Raw genomic sequence first — 18,955 nt, forward strand, 5'->3', positions numbered from 1 at the left:
ATAGGAAACGCAGGTGTAAGAGGAACACATCCATGATTGTGATGTTCACACCAATGAGAATTTCACTTCGCTGTTTACTATCTATAACCCCAGTAAAATCCTTATGAAACAAACTATTGTAGGCCCCGTAGTACCTCACACCTAAGACAATCGTACCCTTTTCTCACTAGATTTATACAGATATTTTTCTGGTAATTTGATAGTTGCACGTTTAGTGGTGGGATAATTTCTGCCCAACCTTGACTTCATCACTCCACTGAGCTGTGACAGTGCGTAACACAATCTATATGCTCTCTCACCTAACACAATATACGCTCTCGCGTCTAACTCAACGCACATGCAAATTCCCTGTATAGGCCTATTGTGCATTGCCCAAAAAGTTGAAGTATAGTTTAAACCACTGTATTAATAGGGGTCGTACATGAGAAAGATTCTCGCACTGCTATCCTCAGTCCCCGCATCTGCCCTTCCTTTTCCGCCCTTTCCCCCCTCTACCCATACCTTTTCCGCCCTTTTTCCTCGACTCTATCCAGCCTTTAATCGCCCCTTTACCCCTACTACCAAGCCTCCTTCCACCATTTACATTATACCTGATGACATGTGTGCACAATATAACACACAGAATGTAATACCGAGTACAATAATAACCAACAACTGCTCTCTATGCATTATGCAACACGCCGCTGGGGGCATCTTGGCCCCTGCCGCGTCTACACAGGACTAGCCAGGGCTTTAGGGGTTCCGATCCACGTTCACAGCTAGATTGCAAGAGGGCAAATGAGCAGAACGATTCACAACTTCTAGTTCCGTATTCGCACTTTCAATGTGAACATGTTACAAAGACGTTATTACTAAAGTGTATTACGTTACGATAATATTTGTATTATTACTGATGCATCTCTGAAGATCTACTTGACAGATGTCATATATAATCCAAGCTTTCAGCCCCTAGGCCTTTTTCGGGGTTAATACTTATTTTTTTACTTAATATCTATACGGTGAATTGACATGAATCTTCAAGATAAATATTTGTAACTCGGGACACACGATATGCCTTCCAAGTTTACACCCAGTTCACTTTACAATAGTTGTCTTTTTCGGACTTAACTTCCTTAGGAGCGCACCTTACATGAACTCCGTCTCCGTCACACTTGACTCTATTTAACGATGAAACCAAGATTGGTAAGAAAACACATAAAAAACTGGGTCACGGGGTGCTAGAAAACAATCCCTTAAATTAAGAAGCGAATTGCAAAAACAAGCTAAGGTCACCGCCAAGACGTGTTGGAATGCCGTTTGAGAGCAGATTGTTCTGTATGCCGACGTTATACGACTTTATTAAAATAGGCTTCCAGGGCAGATATATATTATATAAAACATGGACATAGTTCACAGAGTGACAGACCATGGTACATAACAGGGAAATAAGCGAAGTTTTACCTCGTGTGCAGGGTAGTAAATGTATGACCGAGTGCCGTAAATACAGGAGACAGGATTGGCGGTCACGGATCTAGAGCTGCCGTATTTACAACTTTCTTTACATGTTATTTCAAGGCGCACCTTGACACGGAAAAAATACATATATATAGTTCCAATACAGTAGACTGTTGGTAGTCGTACCGGACACTAGTTCCTGGTCACTTCTGAAGATGTTTTTGCTAGGAGTTTATGCGGTTTGCTTGGCGTCACAAGTAACAGCAGGTACGTTGCTTGCTTACCTGTGAATTAATGGCGTAATATTTCATAGCATTTATAGAGGTTTTATAGACTTCACCGGGGACATTTCTTTCTAAAAAAATATCAGTGGTAATTGAGCGTCAGACAGCGCGGCAAACGCATAACGTTATTATAACGTTACCATAACGATTATATAATTAAAATATGTTATGGTAACGTTATGGCATTGTTCTATGTTTTGCTGGGCAGTTGGAAGGGGATGAATGGGCTGGCACGCAATGAAGTAGCACACTGGCCGCTGAATCTCACCTATTTATTTTGAATGGGTGATTTTTGTGCTATGTAATACTGCATGGATATCGTATACATATAGGGTGAACATCTGGGTTTAATTTTTCTTGGAGGTTCTAAAGGTTTATCTTATCGGCAGCCGCAGTAATTAATGCCGCATTCAGAACGAATTGTTCCGCGGACTAACAGATCCGTGGATCAAATATACTTGACCCACTTGAATGCTTGCCGCTGAACCCCCAAATAGACACTGAATAGATTCCCGCGGGGATTACGCGGTAAGCTTTCAAGTGGATTGGCCATATTTGATCCGCTGATCTGTTAGTCTGTGGATCCACTTTGTTTGTGAATGGGGCCTATCTACTAGTAGGACATTCTACTATTTGTTTACTAATGGTTCATTGTGTGCATTGTTCAACATGTGGGTACCTCGCACTGGGAAGAACTAAGGTGTGTAGAGTTGTGTACATGTTAGTTATTTACATGAAGGCCTTTTTGGGGACAGTAAGCGGATATTGGTAACCTGTTATTGCTGATAAAAACAACATACTCTTTCACCCTGTTTGATCATTTTAAGAAATTGTCCCAGAAAAGAGGAAGGCTATCATTGGTTGTATAACTGCCAAGAAAGTGAATATTCTTGAGAATATCCACGACGTTCTAGCACAGATGTTTTTCAATTGTAATATACGGATAAAACCCGCCAGTCAAAGTAATGTGTACTTACTCGCTTCTTACAGTTTTCCTATCAAGAGAAAATGTCCGCTTAGGAACGCTTTAAGATGTCATGTTAAATGGACGTTGGGTATAATGATTTATTTTTACAAATTTTAGAAAGTCCCAGGGAGCGGCTGAAATCTCTGAGTAATGATTACTGGACCTTTCGAATGAAGATAGAGCCATCTGTCGCCACTTTTCTTGGGGACTACAGCTTCAACGGTGATTTACGTAACTACACGCATGCGCAGTTTGATGCAGATAAGGTACAGTTACATAATGATGATGTTTGTTTACTTGCTTGTGTGGTTATATATTTTTATATGTTCATCTGTTTGATGCAGCATAGTGGAGTTCGTGCTCATAACCTAAGTCAACAAAGTTCATTGTTAACTCTCATAATTCTTGTTCAGCTAATGCACTAGCTATCGATACATTTTGAAGCCGAATAATAGAAACACTCTCAAGATACAGTGTATATTCTACATGCATATATTTGTGTGAAAAAAGCAAATCGATTGGCAAATAACAGTAAATTTTCAGTTCAAAAACCCACCCCGACCACCCACCCAAAGGAGAAAGAAATAAAAAGATATGCTCTTAAATGGATTATTTGCATGATTTCAGGCTCAAACAGAAGACTTCCAGCGGAGGTTGAGAGCTATCTCCCGCAGAGATTTGTCCCGTTCTGACAGAGTAACTTATGACTTGCTGCAGAACATCTTTAAAACATTCATAGACGGATATGAATGGCGCAGGTAGTGTTCATTATTATAATTTTTTTAAATTTTGAAGTAGTCTTTGCCTTGGGTTACATATCAGTCAACAATGAGTCCCTTGATTTAAAAGTTAAGCTTTGTATTTATTGACAGCTACCTACTAGGATGCTTTTTTACTATGGGCGCTTAAGGTTAGAAAAATAGCAAAATGTTCCTAGGTATTTTTATTTTTATCAGAATTTTTCTTTTGTGATACTTGAGTCCTGAAAACATTCCTTGTGCCCATGCATGCGTTCACACCCTACACACTAAAAGGAAAAACAACTTTCGTTCATTCTCAGAAGACTCGGAAGAAATGAAGTTAAATTGGAACCACCAGCATATTGTTGATAAATTGGAAGAACCGTTTTCTCAGATTGTCCTTTTTCTGTCTAAATTTGTTTTATAGTCCTTGCTTGCGTGTTAAGTAACACAATCGCTTGCCCTGCTCAGGTATTTTAAATTCCAAAGGTGTGCACAAAGAAAGAACTCCTGTCATGTATGTTAAATTGGTGTCAGACAAGTAAAGTAATAAAAAATAGTCGGAAAAGCATTACGTATTCTGGTGATCGTAGCTCACTATGGAGCTACGTAGTGATACCTAAACATGAACACTTCTCAACATGTCTGATTGAAATTAGTTAAATCCTTCTTTCTTTTAGTAGGCTTCTTAATCACTGGTGTTTCTTTTCAGGTATGGGTCCCTAACCCCTGTCAACTTCCTCGAGGGCCCACACAAGCACTGGGGTGTTCTTATAGACAGCACACCTTTCAACACGGAAACCGACTTCCAAGATTTTCTAAACAGATTGAAAGCGCTCGTCAGACAGGTTTGTTTTGCATGGGAAATTTGTGTAAAATAAAGATATGATTAAATGATAAAATTTGCTGATTTCTTCCACAAAAGAATCCAATTAAAATTTATATCGGGTTATATTGTACATGTATTTTTGCTTTCTTTCTTTGTAGCTCTTCGGTTTCTGTGTAAATTAAAAAAAAATTATGTTTACTGTGCAATGCAAATACATTTTCAGATTGGTGAAACGATAACACTCATGAAGGAGGCCATTCGTTTGGGCAGAACTAATCACCGTGCGTCTATGGTAAGTGCCTGGTAGATAACATGAGTCCATAAGTTGGAACATTTAGAAGATTTTCTCTTGCCACCAAAGACACAAAGAGGCATTGAAACAATAAAAAAATTCTTGACTCTCGTTTTTTGTTGTTCATTTAATGGCAAACCTACTTATTTCAGAATCGCGTGCCCGACGAAATCACCAGTCAAATAATAGATGTTCCGACCCAAAACTCAACATTCTTCAAACCTTTCCAAGGCAGATTAAACGACGCACATAATATTTCAGACGCCACAAAGTAAAATTGTTTTGACACTGATGGGTTTATTGTTATACAAATACATGTAACTGTAAATGTGCATAGCTTCATAACGTAATTTGTCATTTTAGTCCTACAGTTTATATCATACAATGATAATTCAGCTTAATATGTTCTTTTAGATCTTGTTTTTGATTTGATATTCCCCGTTACAAAATGTTCACTAAATAGTTTGTGTAGGGCAAGCAATGATTTACGTGTATGTACCGGTAAAATGTGGTCTGCTTTTGCACGAAGGTTACGTCTGCGCAGAGATGCTGAGGACATCATTGAGACAATGGTGGTCCCTGCTTTTCGAAACCTGTCCGACTTTATCTCCCAGGTAAGTTAATGTGAAGTCATCACCCAGGTAAGTTAATGTGGATTATTTATCACGTAGGTAAGTAAATCTGACTTTATCATCTACATATAGGTACCGGTAAGCTAATATGAATTAATCGCTCACTCAGGTTATATAGTTATTCTGAATTCGTTACCCATATAAGTTACATGACCACTGGTAGAAAAAATTCGGTACCAGCGCAATATCATATCGCGGCACAATGATCTACGTTGGTGTTTTTTTTAGGAAAAAGTTATATCATTTTTATATAATAATTTATAATACTGATGCACCTATGAAGATCAACTATAAAGATGTTATATGTAATATGTTATGTCTTTATAGTAGATCTTCATAGATGCATCAGTATTATAACTCATTTACTCCTTTAAGATCTATACGGTGATTTGACATGAATCATTTTGATATAACTCGAGCATTGTTTATGCTGCAGGAATATCTGCCCAATACAAGGCAGGGCTATGGAGTAGGTTCACTCGATAATGGCACAGCTTATTATGAGGCCGCTTTGAAGTTTTACATATCGACTGATCAGACTCCGCAGGAAATTCACAAGCAAGGACTTGAGGAGGTGGAGCGAATTTCTGCACTCATGATGGAGGTAAGTTTATAAAATTCCATTGAAATTGCCAGATTATTTATTTATCTATTTTTTTGGTTGTTCGTTCGTTCTGTATTTATTTATTTACTTATTTATTTATTTGTCTGTCTTTTGTTTGTTTCTTAATTTATTCACTATTTTTCTATAATCATTAATGATCATTACTGGTTAAGCATTTGTGAGAGATGGAAGCAATGTATATTGTGACGAGACAGCAGGGAAGAACAAGTGATGTACAAATGTTGAAACCAAAGAACTGTTGATATTTTCAGATAATCAAAGAAAATGGTTTTAATGGCACTATCCGAGAATATATTTTAAGCCTAGGGCAGAATCCAGAATTTTACTTCAACACTTCAGTAAGCATATATATATATACCTTTTGGATCTATTATATCTATCGTTTTTTAGATTAGTGTACGATTATCTTTCCTCATGCACTGTTTTAGTACATACTGTTAAATTTCTATTTGACAGCACATATTGGTGATTTTATACTTACTGAGGAAGTAATTAAAAACATTATGCGCTTTGCGGAGACGGTTGAGAACATCCACATATTTGTCTTGAATTTCATGTCCGTTCATTGTCCCGTTCTTCATTTTCAAATCTCCATACGTGCAAGATAATCACTCTGACGTCATTGAACGGGAAGTTTGACAGACGTTTACGGAATCCGTGGCTCCATATAAGGGCAGCAGTCAAGTATCGATATTTGGAAATGAATAATCGGGCCCGCACTGGCTAAGAAACTCAGAATAAGAGCGCATTCCCAGAGATTTAGATCGATCCAACTAGATAGACCTAACTCCCTGGGGGTTCACGCTAAATTGCTGTCAGCGGACAGCGCACGGAAGTTAATTACCCCCTTACAGCTTTTAGAAGGCGGGACAGACCTTTAAACCGGCTAAGCTGACAGTAATCTAGTGAGAGTCCCCACGGGGATAGATCGATCTAAAATCTGTGGGAATGGGGTCTTACTCTGTCTTTTATTTAGGAGGAATTGTTAGCTTTTGTGGAAGACATAGTGGAAAACAGAATTCAGCCAAAACTTAAAGACCTCTTCAAGATAGACCCTGGAATCAAACTCGAGTGAGTTGCGAACAGTCACTGTTGTGATGCATGTACTGTACTAGTACATGTTAAATTAATGGTTTTAGGCTGAAAAATTAACTCAATGAAAACTCAGCGTTTTATTAATAAAACGTTTCCTTCTTTTATAACGCACCAAAAAGACTCGCAAGTTTGCCATTATGTATGTGGCAAAGGTTGCTTTATATTGTAACTCTCTTGATGTATATTTTATCAGAATACGCCCCATGCCGTCCAACGGGCCAGCTGCGTATTATTTCAACGGAAACGAGGCTGGCAAGCCCGGTATTTACATGGTGAACTTGTTCAAACCCAAAACAAAGTGAGTAATAAGGTGAATGATTATGCCATGAAAACGAAGAAATTTACATTAAGTACACTTTTTTATATTTGTTTAATTTTAACTATACACTGACTATACAGCTGGCTGCGCACATGTGTCAAATCTGCCTATCATCTGAGCTTGTTGTACCAGTACAAATGCACGGCTTGAGTTACATATCATATTAGTTTTGACTGGGCAGATCTATACGATGTAAGATATTGATGTATCATATCTCGCACACGCGCGCGCGCAATTGGTGATTTTTCTGAATCATACCAGCTGCAGGGGCACGTATTGTGCCCAGTGGAGTCTAGCCTTCATCTTGAAGATACCACTATGTTCAATTTCAATGTTGATTTCTATACTAGTGTACTGTGTCCTGCAACTACTGATAATTCACAGATAATATACAGTGTATTTCTCTCTGCAGGCTGAAGCTGGGGTTCATGGCGCTTTCATTGCACGAGGGGAACCCGGGACACCATATGCAGGTACTCTAGTGCTTAATGCATGTAATCACTGACATCTCCGTCCACGGAAGTGTGACGTCACAGGCAGTAAGTGTGACGTCATAACTGTTTATTTGATCAGAAAGTGAACACGGAGATAACTTAGGATAAGAGTAATTAATTTGCGTAATTTTTGCCATGTGGATATTATTGGAGTTGCTTAAGAAATTGGTGGTAGTAGTAATATATATGCATTACAGCAAATGTATACAACTCTCTACCTTCCCTCTCTTACTGCAAGTACAGGTGGGTACCTTTAAATCATCTTTGTTTTAGATGAGTTACGCACTAGTTGCTAACAAGGATTTGCCCAAGTTCCGCCGAAACCCATTAATTGACGTGTACAGCCGAGCTCCCTTTAACTTTCCGTTCTACACAGCATATAGCGAGGTAAGTAGTTTTTTGATACCACTGTACATTACACACGAAGATACGGATATACATTGTATTCTCTGTCCATGCCGATTATTTGCTTTTGGTTTTTGTTGTTTTGTAAATATACTTGCCAAACCCTTGCGTCAGTCATGTTACTCTCTATGTCAGTTACGTCAGGCGCATACCGAAACACACACACACACACACACGCACACACACACACACACACATTGATGAAAAACAAAAAAACAAAAAACAAAAAAAAAAAAAAAAAAAATCACCCATTTGCATTCAGGCGTTTGATAAAGAAACTACATGTATAACACCCTTAGAACGATATATTGGCGCCTCAGTAAAATCCCCTGTGCGACAGATTAGTTGTATGGGGCGCCAATGTCATTCCAAGGGCGCCTCTGTTTTTGTTAAATCTAAACAAGGCAACGCAGAGTACGTTGATGATTGTATATTCTCCTTCAGGGCTGGGGTCTCTATGCAGAGTACCTGGGAGAGGAGATGGGCGCATATAAGGATAACAACGAAATGTAAGCCAATCTCTAGATCAGTTTTAAGTACCAGTCTTTGTATGAATCAGAAAAAATGACACAGGCATTGGAACATTATCCTCTATTTTTTTTTCAATTTAAGACAAATTAATACGTTGATAATAGGAATAATAGAACAGCTATTGAATTTATGATATATTACACTTTTTATTACATTCTATGCTTTTATCACAATTCATAACATATCATTTCGTTAAACAGGATTGGCCGCTACTCCTATGAAATCTTCAGAGCGGTGCGTCTTGTGGTGGATACTGGTCTCCATGTCATGGGGTATCGGCCTCTCTCTCTCTCTCTCTCTCTCTCTCTCTCTCTCTCACACACACACACACACACACACACACACACACACACCAACTACCAGTACAAACGTCGACCTGGTGTAAAATGATCAATATGCTGACGCCAAAGTGCACAACTCCTTAATTGTGTAAAATGTAACGGCATCCTAGTGTTCTCTACTAGATTTAAAGTAACCTACCTCAGACAATTTGCGAAATTGGTAAAATAAATTGAACACAGAATTGGGTTTAGAATGAAGAGAATATGTTATGTAAAAAGATATTAAATTAACCCAGAATTAGGTTTAGAGTGAACAGAATATGTTAGGTAACAAGTTCATCAGACAATTTACATAGTTGGTACTGTCATTTATTTATCTCCTAGGTGGAGTCGCGACCGGGCCATCCAGTATTTGGCCAACTACACCGAGATGTCTCTAGAATCGGCCGCCATAGAGATCGATCGCTACATCACGTGGCCCGGCCAGGCATGCGCGTACAAGATCGGCGAAATGAAACTGAAAGAGCTGCGGCGCCGTGCTGAAAAAGCACTAGGTACCGGTATTAATTCAGACACAGTGGTTGTGTTAAGCTCTTGGGATTAAATAATAATAACTTTAATTGTCTTAGTCTTAATAAGATGTCTGCATGCATTTTCAGGGGTACCGCTCAAAGGGCGTATAGTTGAAAAATTGCCAGTTTGTGTCTTTTGTAGGCTCAATCGTAAACATATACATGTGCATGACTTACTGTTTGTAGTTTCTGCAAAACTCTTATGGCGCCATTCTTTCCTTGAAGGGTCTAAATTTGACACCAAAGAGTATCATCACCAGGTCCTCTCAATCGGAGCGGTGCCACTCCATTTGCTAGAACAGCAAATTGATGACTGGATATCTGCTACGGTCAGCAGCGCGGCCAAGACAAGCCCTGGTGTGGATGGCGGCATATTGCTCACTTTTGCTGTTCTTGGTGTGTTTCTACTTAAACAAGATAATCTCATTTAGAAATAAACACCGGGCAGCCATCAGACTGTTTTTTCAGTCAGTGCGTGGCAAGCGTAACCTCTTTCAACATCGTATATACATGTATGGTGTTTCTACGGTACACTTGCTTAGAGAGAGGCGCTCAACCTTAGGCAAACCCTTCAATGGCATTCTTATCAAAGTGCATTAGACTGTATTTTCCCGTGTCCCAGAACGCAAACACAAACACAACTTAGCAAGTTTTCACGCCTTGTTCTACATTTTTTTTAAATATACTCATATTATGTCATAATAGTTGAACAGTATTTTAATATGGGCGAATTTTTACAAATTACTAAAACCGCTAATAAAGGCTTCCTTGAGGAAGTTTATATAATTTATGTACTATTTATTTTTAAAAAATGAAATATTTATAACTAGAAAAGCACTTAATGAGCGCACACCTCCGCCAAGAACCCTGCATTGCTGAATTGTGGTAGTTGAGATCACATCCATTGCACGAAGTATGCAGTTGCGCACGCAGCTATATACATCCTTAAATGGGATCGGAGTGAAAGTAGTGATTATGCAATGCGCGCGCAGTACAAAGTCAATTAGCGAACCTTTATGAACTGGAGGGACAGATAAATACATGGAGATCAATTTACGACCAAATTTTTGAAGAAAATGCAGTTTTAAAACTTTTTTGGCTGAAAGAGAGATTAATTTGGTCTATAACTTGGCCTGTCGACTTTATTTTAGGTGTATAAGAAACTAGTAGGGGCCTAGAAGTAACTGGAAAACCACGCTCGCTTCATATATTATTTTAATCCAGGCGCCCAGGATTACGTCCAATGAATGCTGATTGCACATTTAGACAGACCTGTATCACCGAAATGATATACGGAGTACTTAAAATTCGCATCTTTGTCTGGTCCTCTGGCGACGAATGTCGTAATTTATGTTCCATGCTCGATAACCGTCAATACTCTGGTGTCCTGTTTTGTATGGAACAGGTTTCAAGGGCAGAAGCAGGATTCTGAAAACTGACCTCAATGGCTCGAAAGAAAATGAAAAAAGAAGAAAGTGACAGACTATTTCATCCCCCCGGCTTCCTGTCATTATGTTCTTTGTTGTCTGTCTACCCCTGACTACTTAAAATACCAGTATGTATCTGTAGGTATTGTAGTTGTTCATTGTTTGTGATTTCCATTGCATCATTAATGTCAAATGCCGTCATGCAAGAAACTTCGAATATCTATAGAATGAAACTGTGGCGCCCTACAGGCGGTGAGACAAAATCTGTCTGTTTTAAAGTTTGCATATACTAATACTGGGCACTAATGGCGTAAAGACTATACGGTTAGTTGTACATGCATTAATGCATGAGACGGCTAGGCATCATTCCATGTTATTTTAAATTTCGACCAACAGATTAAGACCCCATACACACACAAACACACACACACGCACGTACACACGCTTGCGCACGCACACACACACACTTGTAATAATAATAATAATAATAATAATAATAATAATAATAAGCTTCTTATATAGCGCCTTACATGCTACCATTAGGCAACTATTAATGGATAATATAAATAAAATCGTTGTACACGCACACATGTGCACGCACACATGCACACACACAGGGAAAAAAGGGTTGTGGTGAACCCCTTACTTTTTAAGTTTAAGAATTCATGAAGAATTGGCATGCAATCACCACATAGTCCTGTCTCACGAATGTACCTTAAATACCTCAAAGTGTATGTCAGGAGGAGAAGAGTAAATTATGGACCGAAACCGGTCCACTTTTAACCCTGTCCGGTCCCACCTCTACCTTTCACTTCAATTGGTACTTTAGAGGTTTTTTTTACTGCTCTTAAGAAATAAAGAGTGTTATTTGTATCCCCTATCCCCTATACATAAATTTCATCTTTACACAGAAAGCTGAGAGCAAATAAACAACAATAAAACCAGTCATAAGATCAGATAACGCGTTCGTCAAATTAAATTAATCAAATTTCAGGGAACTTTAATTAAGAAACCTGGCGCGTTATGACGTTAAGTGCCGTTAAGGGAAGTCGCTCTTCTATATATATATAATAAGCACTCGGAAAAGTGAACATTATCTCATGACTGTTGCAATTGTATTGAATTATATCGTAAACCTATCGACATAGTTCAACGATAAATGTACGCATAATAAACTGTGGGCTAATAAAGTCCAGTCTGGCAATATGGTTTAGTAGTTTTAGCTAGACTGTGAACTAGTGAATAAATGTTCAGTAAATGAGGAAAATTACTGTCCAAAAAAAAAAAAAAAAAGGATCAAATTCATTTTCCCTTTTTGGTGGCAGGCGACGTAGCACGGATCTAAGACATATAATTATAGATGATGTGTGCTGTTCACAATTGCAGATAAGTTCCCCATCATGGATAACGAATAGATTTTCGGTGTATTTTATTCGCTGTATTATTATTTTAATATGCATAATTCACCCGTCTTGCAGAGGCGGCAGACGTGAGTTGTTCTCCGTGAAAAAGATAGAAGATGAACGCTCTTTACCTGAATCTGTTGCTAGTGCTTGGTTGGTGAGTTAGTGTCTGTGCTTTTTTTCCTTTTTTATCCTCCTATTGATCTCTCTCTCTCTCTCTCTCTCTCTCTCTCTCTCTCTCTCTGTTTTCTTTATCATTTTCTATTTATTTTGATACTGCCCGAGTACTGGTCATCCTAGTCATGCGAGTGAGCTGACCATCTGGTCACAAGGCACCACCGCCAGGGCGTGTGTGAAGTTCAAATAAGTGTTTGAATAGACAGTGGACGGTCCAGTAAAATTAAAAATTTAATCAGCCTAGGAAAGTCTAAAATCTTTCACGTATTCAGAGCTTTCCAAATACAATACAGCACTCTGCAGTATTCAGTATCCAAAGGTATTTCTAAGTACACCACAGTATAAACTATTGCTAGCAAAATTGTTTTCATGTCTCTCACTGTTTTCACAGTATAATAATAATAATAATAATAATAATAATAATAATAATAATATTTCATTGCATTCGACTTTTCTTTTTCTCGCGTCTTTTACATTTTTTCTTATATCTTATTGTATTTGAACTCTGTCTCTCCCTCTCTCTCTCTCTCTCTCTCTCTTAGTTAGTCTGTTTGTTCTTTTGGCGATTTATTTATCTATATGAATTCTTACGCATTTTATTCTTCTTTCCTTTTTTCTTTATCATTTTTTACTTTCTTTTTCGTCTTTTCTTCTTCCTCAAGCTCTCAACTCGCAGTACATTTATTCGTTTGTTTGTCTGTTTACTTTTTATCTACTTCATCCATTCACCTGTTTAGTACTAGTAATTCATTTAAATTGAAAGAAGAACCAAGGCATGACAGACTTGAAAAAATCTATATAGTCATATAGTCTTTGTCGTGTTAAGCATAACCAGACATTTCGACGAGAATTGACACGCAACTAGCACGAAGACACGCAACTGTGTCTTTATATGTGGCAATGATCACACAATGATCACATTAAGAGGACAGATATGATTCATTAAAATGTCATTTATTTATTTAAATTCATTCATTTATTTATTCGTGGTAATTCATTTTTGAAAGTTAAAAGTTAAACGTTTTTAAAGTTAAAAGTGAAGTCAGTAATCGATACTGAAACTCTTCAACTGGGCCCAGTTTTATAAAGGACGCTTAGCACTAACCAGTGGATAAGCCTAACCACTGGATAAATTCCCCTAACACCCACTAACTAAAAGATGGTTAAATTGTGTTTTATATACAGTTTTTTAACGGAAAACAGCCAATTAATTAACTGGCCAGTGTTTGACTGGATTAAATAATTATTTAAAGGTCAATTTACTAACAGACTATTAAGGTCTGGTTAGAGTTAAACACTGGTTAGTGCTAAACGTCCTTTATAAAACTGGACTGAGTTTTGTTACAGATAAGCTTAACGCGCGATGTGAAAATGGTCTTATTTTTTACAGTATGCAAGGTACGAGTACGTATTGGCTTAAAAGTTAAAGTGGAGAAGTTCTTACACAGAAAATTTAATGAAAATTGTAAAGAAAATTGTAAAAAATCCCTTCATAATTATCTAACAGGCTAGGGGGCCCCATGTTGTCGTGGCTTTGCAATAAATCTCATTCGTCAAGTCGACTAAATATGAACCAAATAAATAAATAACAGAAAGTAAGAAAGGAAGAAAAAAGAACAAAACCGTTGCATGCAGACCCTTTAGAATAAGTAGAAAAAAAATATAAAGTTGATTTTTATGTCAGTAAAAAAGAGAAACCAAAACCGAGCCAAAGCCTGCTCAATATATTCTACATGAAACATAATTGTGGGCCAATAAATCGCCACTTTTACCTTGAGGATAATTATTATCATCTAGATACCAAAATGAGTTTTTCCTGCATCTAATTATTCAATAATATCATCTATCTTTTTGCTGATTTAAAACAATGAAAAAATCCCTCGAAAAAAAATTCGGCGTTTATGTATTTCGTTGTGTAATGTAAGTTAGTGATTTTTTTTTAAACAACGTTTATTCAAAAGAATGAAGTGGAGGCAAGGCGCTGGAAGCATTATATGCTCTCCACAAAAGTAAGTGATATGTGTGAATAAGGTAGTGTGTAGTAGAGTAACTTAAGTTGATTGACATGCTTTTATGATATTTATACAACTGCACATAATCTAAACGGGGAGAAAGCCGCTACAGAATGCATGAGGCAGAAATAGGAACGAATGAAGCGGCAAATCTGATAACTGGAAAGTAGTTAATACATTATAAGGAAGTGAAGAATTGAGTGGAATTTGCTACCTCGCGTAACACCAAGAAGACAAAGTTAATAACTTTGTCACAGTTGCAATGTATTTATAAGCATAGGAAACTCAAAGCTTTAATCGTCATTTTTTAACACCTTTCTATCTTGAGGTTAGATAGCAATTGGTATGGGGCGTAACTGCATCCCTGATTAAGAATTTGTCGCGAAAATTTGCAGAGTTGACCAGGAAAGTATAGGCTACAATTTCTTGTCGTCAATTTGGTTTAAATGTTTTTGTTTTGGGTTTTAATTACAGATTTTCATTATTTTGCTTTATGAACAGTAAAATCTCAACTACATGTAAGAGTTTTAAGAAAATCGCTGGCAGGGATTTGGAGTACTAAATGGTGTCATTAAATAGGCGTTATAACGGTGATCGCGTGCTAAGGTAAAACATCCAAACACAATATACAGGTGCATTTCACATGCTGAATAAAATTGAATGAATTCAAAGTTATATTCAATTTTTAAAACATATATGTGTATAGAACGAAAACCCACAACTGTCTCAATTTAAATTAAAATTTTAATTTTACTATGTCTTTTACAACGAGCCCTCAGTGGTAACATATGTTCCAAAAAGGTATGTTCCGGGTCATTTATTTTCAATTTCACACCGCGTTCCGATATATATTGTAGTGGTTCAATCATGGTAAATTAGTCATGGAGTAAGGATGTTTTTATAAATATTGAAACTGTAACTCAAGGGGCTTTGCACCATGGCTTACACTAGGTGATGAAGTATGTTCTATGGAAAAATTGTCAAAATGTTTCATTTTGTTCAAGTACTTGGTGCAAGAAAAAGCAATGTTTTCTTTTGCTGACTGAAAAATATATTATGATTCCAAGTTAGTATAATATCACTGTAGGTAGTGTGTATTTCCCCCGTTTTTATAATTTTCAGTGACAAACAAACTAAAGTTGCTCAAAGACAATTAATTGCTCTACACAGAATTTTATTATATTTTCTTTCAACGTTTTACTTGTAAGAGATATATCAAATAACAAAACCAGTGATGATTGAATTTTCACCGTGAGTAAAACGTTTCATAGTTGAACTTTTTGCATTTGTGACAGTGACTATGTTCCTTTTTGGGGATAGAGGATGAATTATTTTTTATTATTCATGCTTCCAGGAGAGTGAAACTTTGATACAAACTTCTTCACGTGGGACACTAAAATAATCAGACATAGTTTGCAATCTGTGCACTAAATATTTTTAGGAGCACGCCTGTGACCTCTATAGCACGTCTATATTGGGTTTGGGTGAAAAGAGAAATTTGAGAAACCGATTTTTCAGTTTTTACCACAAAATCGTAATTATGACGTCACCTGTAAGATGACATATGTGTAAATGCTAATTAATTTAGTGACTAAAAACTGGACATTTATTTATTACTCGAAAGAATGTATGAAAGGCAGTAAATAAGGAGTTTTGGGCGAAGGGTGAAAATGTCCTTAAATTAACAACACGACCGTCCATCCCTCGCGGTTACTTTCATTTTAACTGTAATTTCCGTTAACACCGTCTAATAACTTCCCTGTCGCGTCACGTTGCATCTCTTTCTTCTTAACAAAGGTAAATATAATAGGATGTGGGCGTAGGCTCGGATGTAGTTTGCCTGAAAATAAAGAAAAACGTGAACTATTTGAACCCGGACAAGTTCACTTTTGTGCCTGATCAGCAAAATATGACTCGAATAAGGCGTGCAAACTGGTTTTATTGTGAAAAAAAAAAAAAGATGAAAAAGATCTCGCCGGGTAGAAATTATATCTTAACATATTGACAACAAGTAAGGGCTATTTCACAGGAAATTATCGTTCCATGTTATGTATTACTTGCTTTTCAAGATGGACAGCAAAATGGCACACACCCTAACATCCAGACTCTGTTGTGTTATGCTCTCTCTTCCAGAGGTTTTCTTGCTAAAACACAGTTGTATCAAAGTGCGTCTGATAACAAGTACTGGGTTCACCCTCTGTAGCTTAATTAACATGGCATCACCTCTCAAAGTGTACTGGTACATTCTGTATCACTAAAATATATCCCTCGGCGCGAAAACAGGTCTTTGACAACACTATCGTACAGCTGACATAGGCCTTCACATGTATTGATTGTATGAAATATTCATTGGAGGTTGCGTTTTAAGATTTCTGGTTCATTTTCTCCTCAGGTTGGCAGCATTAGCTCCCATTGTGGCGGGGTCTTACTGTACACAAACCTTCACCTGCACAAAAACTCGGCGGCATACGGTTAAATGCGGTTGGTGGGGATGGAAGAAATGTATTGGTTACAGGTAACATGGCTCTTTATATGCAAATAATCCGACGGGATATATACTCTACAGTTGGACATAAGGGGAAGAAAAACTCGACTTAATATACTGTTTTTTTTATAGAAGTATTTATTTGAAAAAAAAATTGAATTGGTCTCTGGTGCACTGTACGTCAAAACACAATCTCAGTTAAACACAGAAGCTAATTCAAATTAACAAAACGTTTCCGGGCCTTGAGGTGTCCTCCTTTCAAGATCATAATAATAATAATAATAATAATAATAATAATAATAATAATCTTTATTCATTTATAAAATTGGATTATTTTTACAGAGTCGTGAACTCCCAGTGTTCCAGGCAGGTGTGTTGTAACGGATGGACCGAACCAGGTTGTAACCAAGGTATGTGGACTGGTTTCGGCGATAATGAGTGTAAAAAGAAAGGGCAATATAACCCTAAATATAATGATCCTGTTCCGGCTCCGGTTCCTGGAATCATGTGTGTGTGTGTGTGTGTGTGTGTGTGTGTGTGTGTGTATTAACAGTTTATGATTAATATTCATGTGTAGTGGACAATAGAACAGGCGTGTTACAACAAATAATAATGGTAATTGCTAAGAATCCGGTTCCTAGTTTTTAAAGAACGCACATAAGGTACATGTAGGGGGTATCCTAATAGTATGTACAATTATATAGAAAATTATATTAATAATCTTGCTACCAACTGCGTTACAATAATATCATAACAAATGTACAGAAGCAGCTTATCGGAAGAGAGTTGGGTTTTTGTACATCACTTCTAACAAATACATTGTCACTGTGCTGGGTAGGGTACATAATAACATACGCAGAACGACACATGAGTGCTATTAAAATGAGTACCACGCAGTATCGATACCATGCCCAATGCAGTATTTTTAGGTCCTATTCGGATCTTAAATATCCTTCATTTGTTGTGTCTCAACCAGCCCTGTGCTATGGCTCCAATTCGTGTCCTAACGGCGGAACCTGCGTCTCTCCGAACAAGTGCTCTTGTCGACCAGGTTACGCCTTACCAAGATGTGACGGTAAGATTCCCTGACTACGTTAATCAGATGTTTCGTTTGGTAATTACTATTTAATGTCGAGCAAAGGAGACTCGGGTAATTAGTTTCTACAAATAAGTTTTTGTAAGGTTTAGTGCAATTAATTAAAATGTAAATTTTAAGGTTTCAAATCTTTGTTGGATTCTTGTCAAAAACTTTTAAGGGTTACTAAAATGTTGGATTCTTGTAAAAAATGTAAGGGTTACTAAAAAGATAGAAACTAAAGCAATATGCCAGAAAAAGTTAAGTATTTAAGATTATAAAGAAAATATTGTGCCGGGATTTATCAATTCGTGCAGATCAAAATGTGTTTGTCTCACTTTCGCTGAAATTACGCATTGAAACTGTTATTGTAGTTGTTGCACTTTCTGGGAATAGCAATTGCACTTATTTAATGTATTTTGCAGCGTGCCCAATTGACTGTTCAATTAAATGTGGTTCTTCGTGATAGCCCTAGAGTCAGTTTATGTAATACCACAATTTACCGTGTAACTGCACAGCGTTCCAATTCGCTGAAACAATAAACGTCGTGAAACGGGCGTAGGCCCAGAGCATGTATGTACAATTGAACGTTCGGGTACGTGAATTTAAATGTCCTTTTGTATAATTAAAAAAAGGGGTGACTTTCTCCATCTTTACAGATATAAACGAGTGTGCCAGCAGTCCTTGTCAAAATGGTGCACGTTGTGTAAATGAAGTGAATCGCTATACCTGTCAATGCGCAGCCGGATACAGCGGTGTCAACTGTCAGAACGGTAAGTTTGAGCAAATGGTTCAACATCGTATGCATGCGGGTGGCTAAGGCTGCGTTCAAATGGAAAATCTATTTTCTAAAAATCTAAAAATCTATTTTCGGTA

General features: G+C 37.3%; 2 protein-coding genes across 4 annotated transcripts in view; both read left to right on the forward strand.

The window, feature by feature from the left end:
* Nucleotides 1-1,301: 1,301 nt before the first annotated feature.
* Nucleotides 1,302-10,286, forward strand: LOC106176736 (uncharacterized). 3 transcript variants are annotated; one of them, XM_013559248.2, is made up of 17 exons: nt 1,309-1,701; nt 2,803-2,951; nt 3,313-3,443; nt 4,138-4,273; nt 4,478-4,546; nt 4,699-4,817; nt 5,076-5,160; nt 5,615-5,782; nt 6,055-6,141; nt 6,780-6,874; nt 7,092-7,196; nt 7,630-7,690; nt 7,985-8,098; nt 8,561-8,625; nt 8,848-8,919; nt 9,313-9,482; nt 9,726-10,286. In XM_013559248.2, the coding sequence occupies exons 1-17, from the start codon at nt 1,650-1,652 to the stop codon at nt 9,929-9,931; spliced, it is 1,884 nt and encodes a 627-aa protein (XP_013414702.2). In that variant the 5' UTR covers nt 1,309-1,649; the 3' UTR covers nt 9,932-10,286. The 3 variants fall into 3 exon arrangements, with proteins under 3 accessions (XP_086850160.1, XP_013414702.2, XP_086850159.1); XM_086994033.1 differs by lacking the exon at nt 1,309-1,701 and adding an exon at nt 2,623-2,680; XM_086994034.1 differs by lacking the exons at nt 9,313-9,482; nt 9,726-10,286 and adding an exon at nt 8,986-9,052 and having other exon boundaries at nt 1,302-1,701; nt 8,848-8,943.
* Nucleotides 10,287-16,732: 6,446 nt separating this feature from the next.
* LOC106164534 (uncharacterized) overlaps nt 16,733-18,955 on the forward strand; it is a 42,185-nt gene continuing 39,962 nt past the window's right edge. The window contains exons 1-5 of the mRNA XM_086994173.1: nt 16,733-16,758; nt 16,912-17,034; nt 17,347-17,414; nt 17,981-18,079; nt 18,739-18,852. Of these exons, the coding sequence (XP_086850299.1) occupies nt 16,733-16,758; nt 16,912-17,034; nt 17,347-17,414; nt 17,981-18,079; nt 18,739-18,852 (430 nt within the window). The remainder of the gene's footprint in view (nt 16,759-16,911; nt 17,035-17,346; nt 17,415-17,980; nt 18,080-18,738; nt 18,853-18,955) is intronic.

The sequence above is a fragment of the Lingula anatina genome, chromosome 8 (assembly GCF_051362555.1).
Source record: "Lingula anatina isolate TDL-2025a chromosome 8, LinAna3.0, whole genome shotgun sequence".
Lineage (NCBI taxonomy): Eukaryota > Metazoa > Brachiopoda > Lingulata > Lingulida > Lingulidae > Lingula > Lingula anatina.

Coding starts and splice junctions, on each gene's coding strand:
- LOC106176736 (XM_013559248.2), top strand. CDS start 1,650: ATGTTTTTGCTAGGAGTTTATGCGGTTTGCTTGGCGTCACAAGTAACA. Junction 1,702..2,802: donor GGCGTCACAAGTAACAGCAG/GTACGTTGCTTG, acceptor TACAAATTTTAG/AAAGTCCCAGGGAGCGGCTG. Junction 5,161..5,614: donor TGTCCGACTTTATCTCCCAG/GTAAGTTAATGT, acceptor TTTATGCTGCAG/GAATATCTGCCCAATACAAG.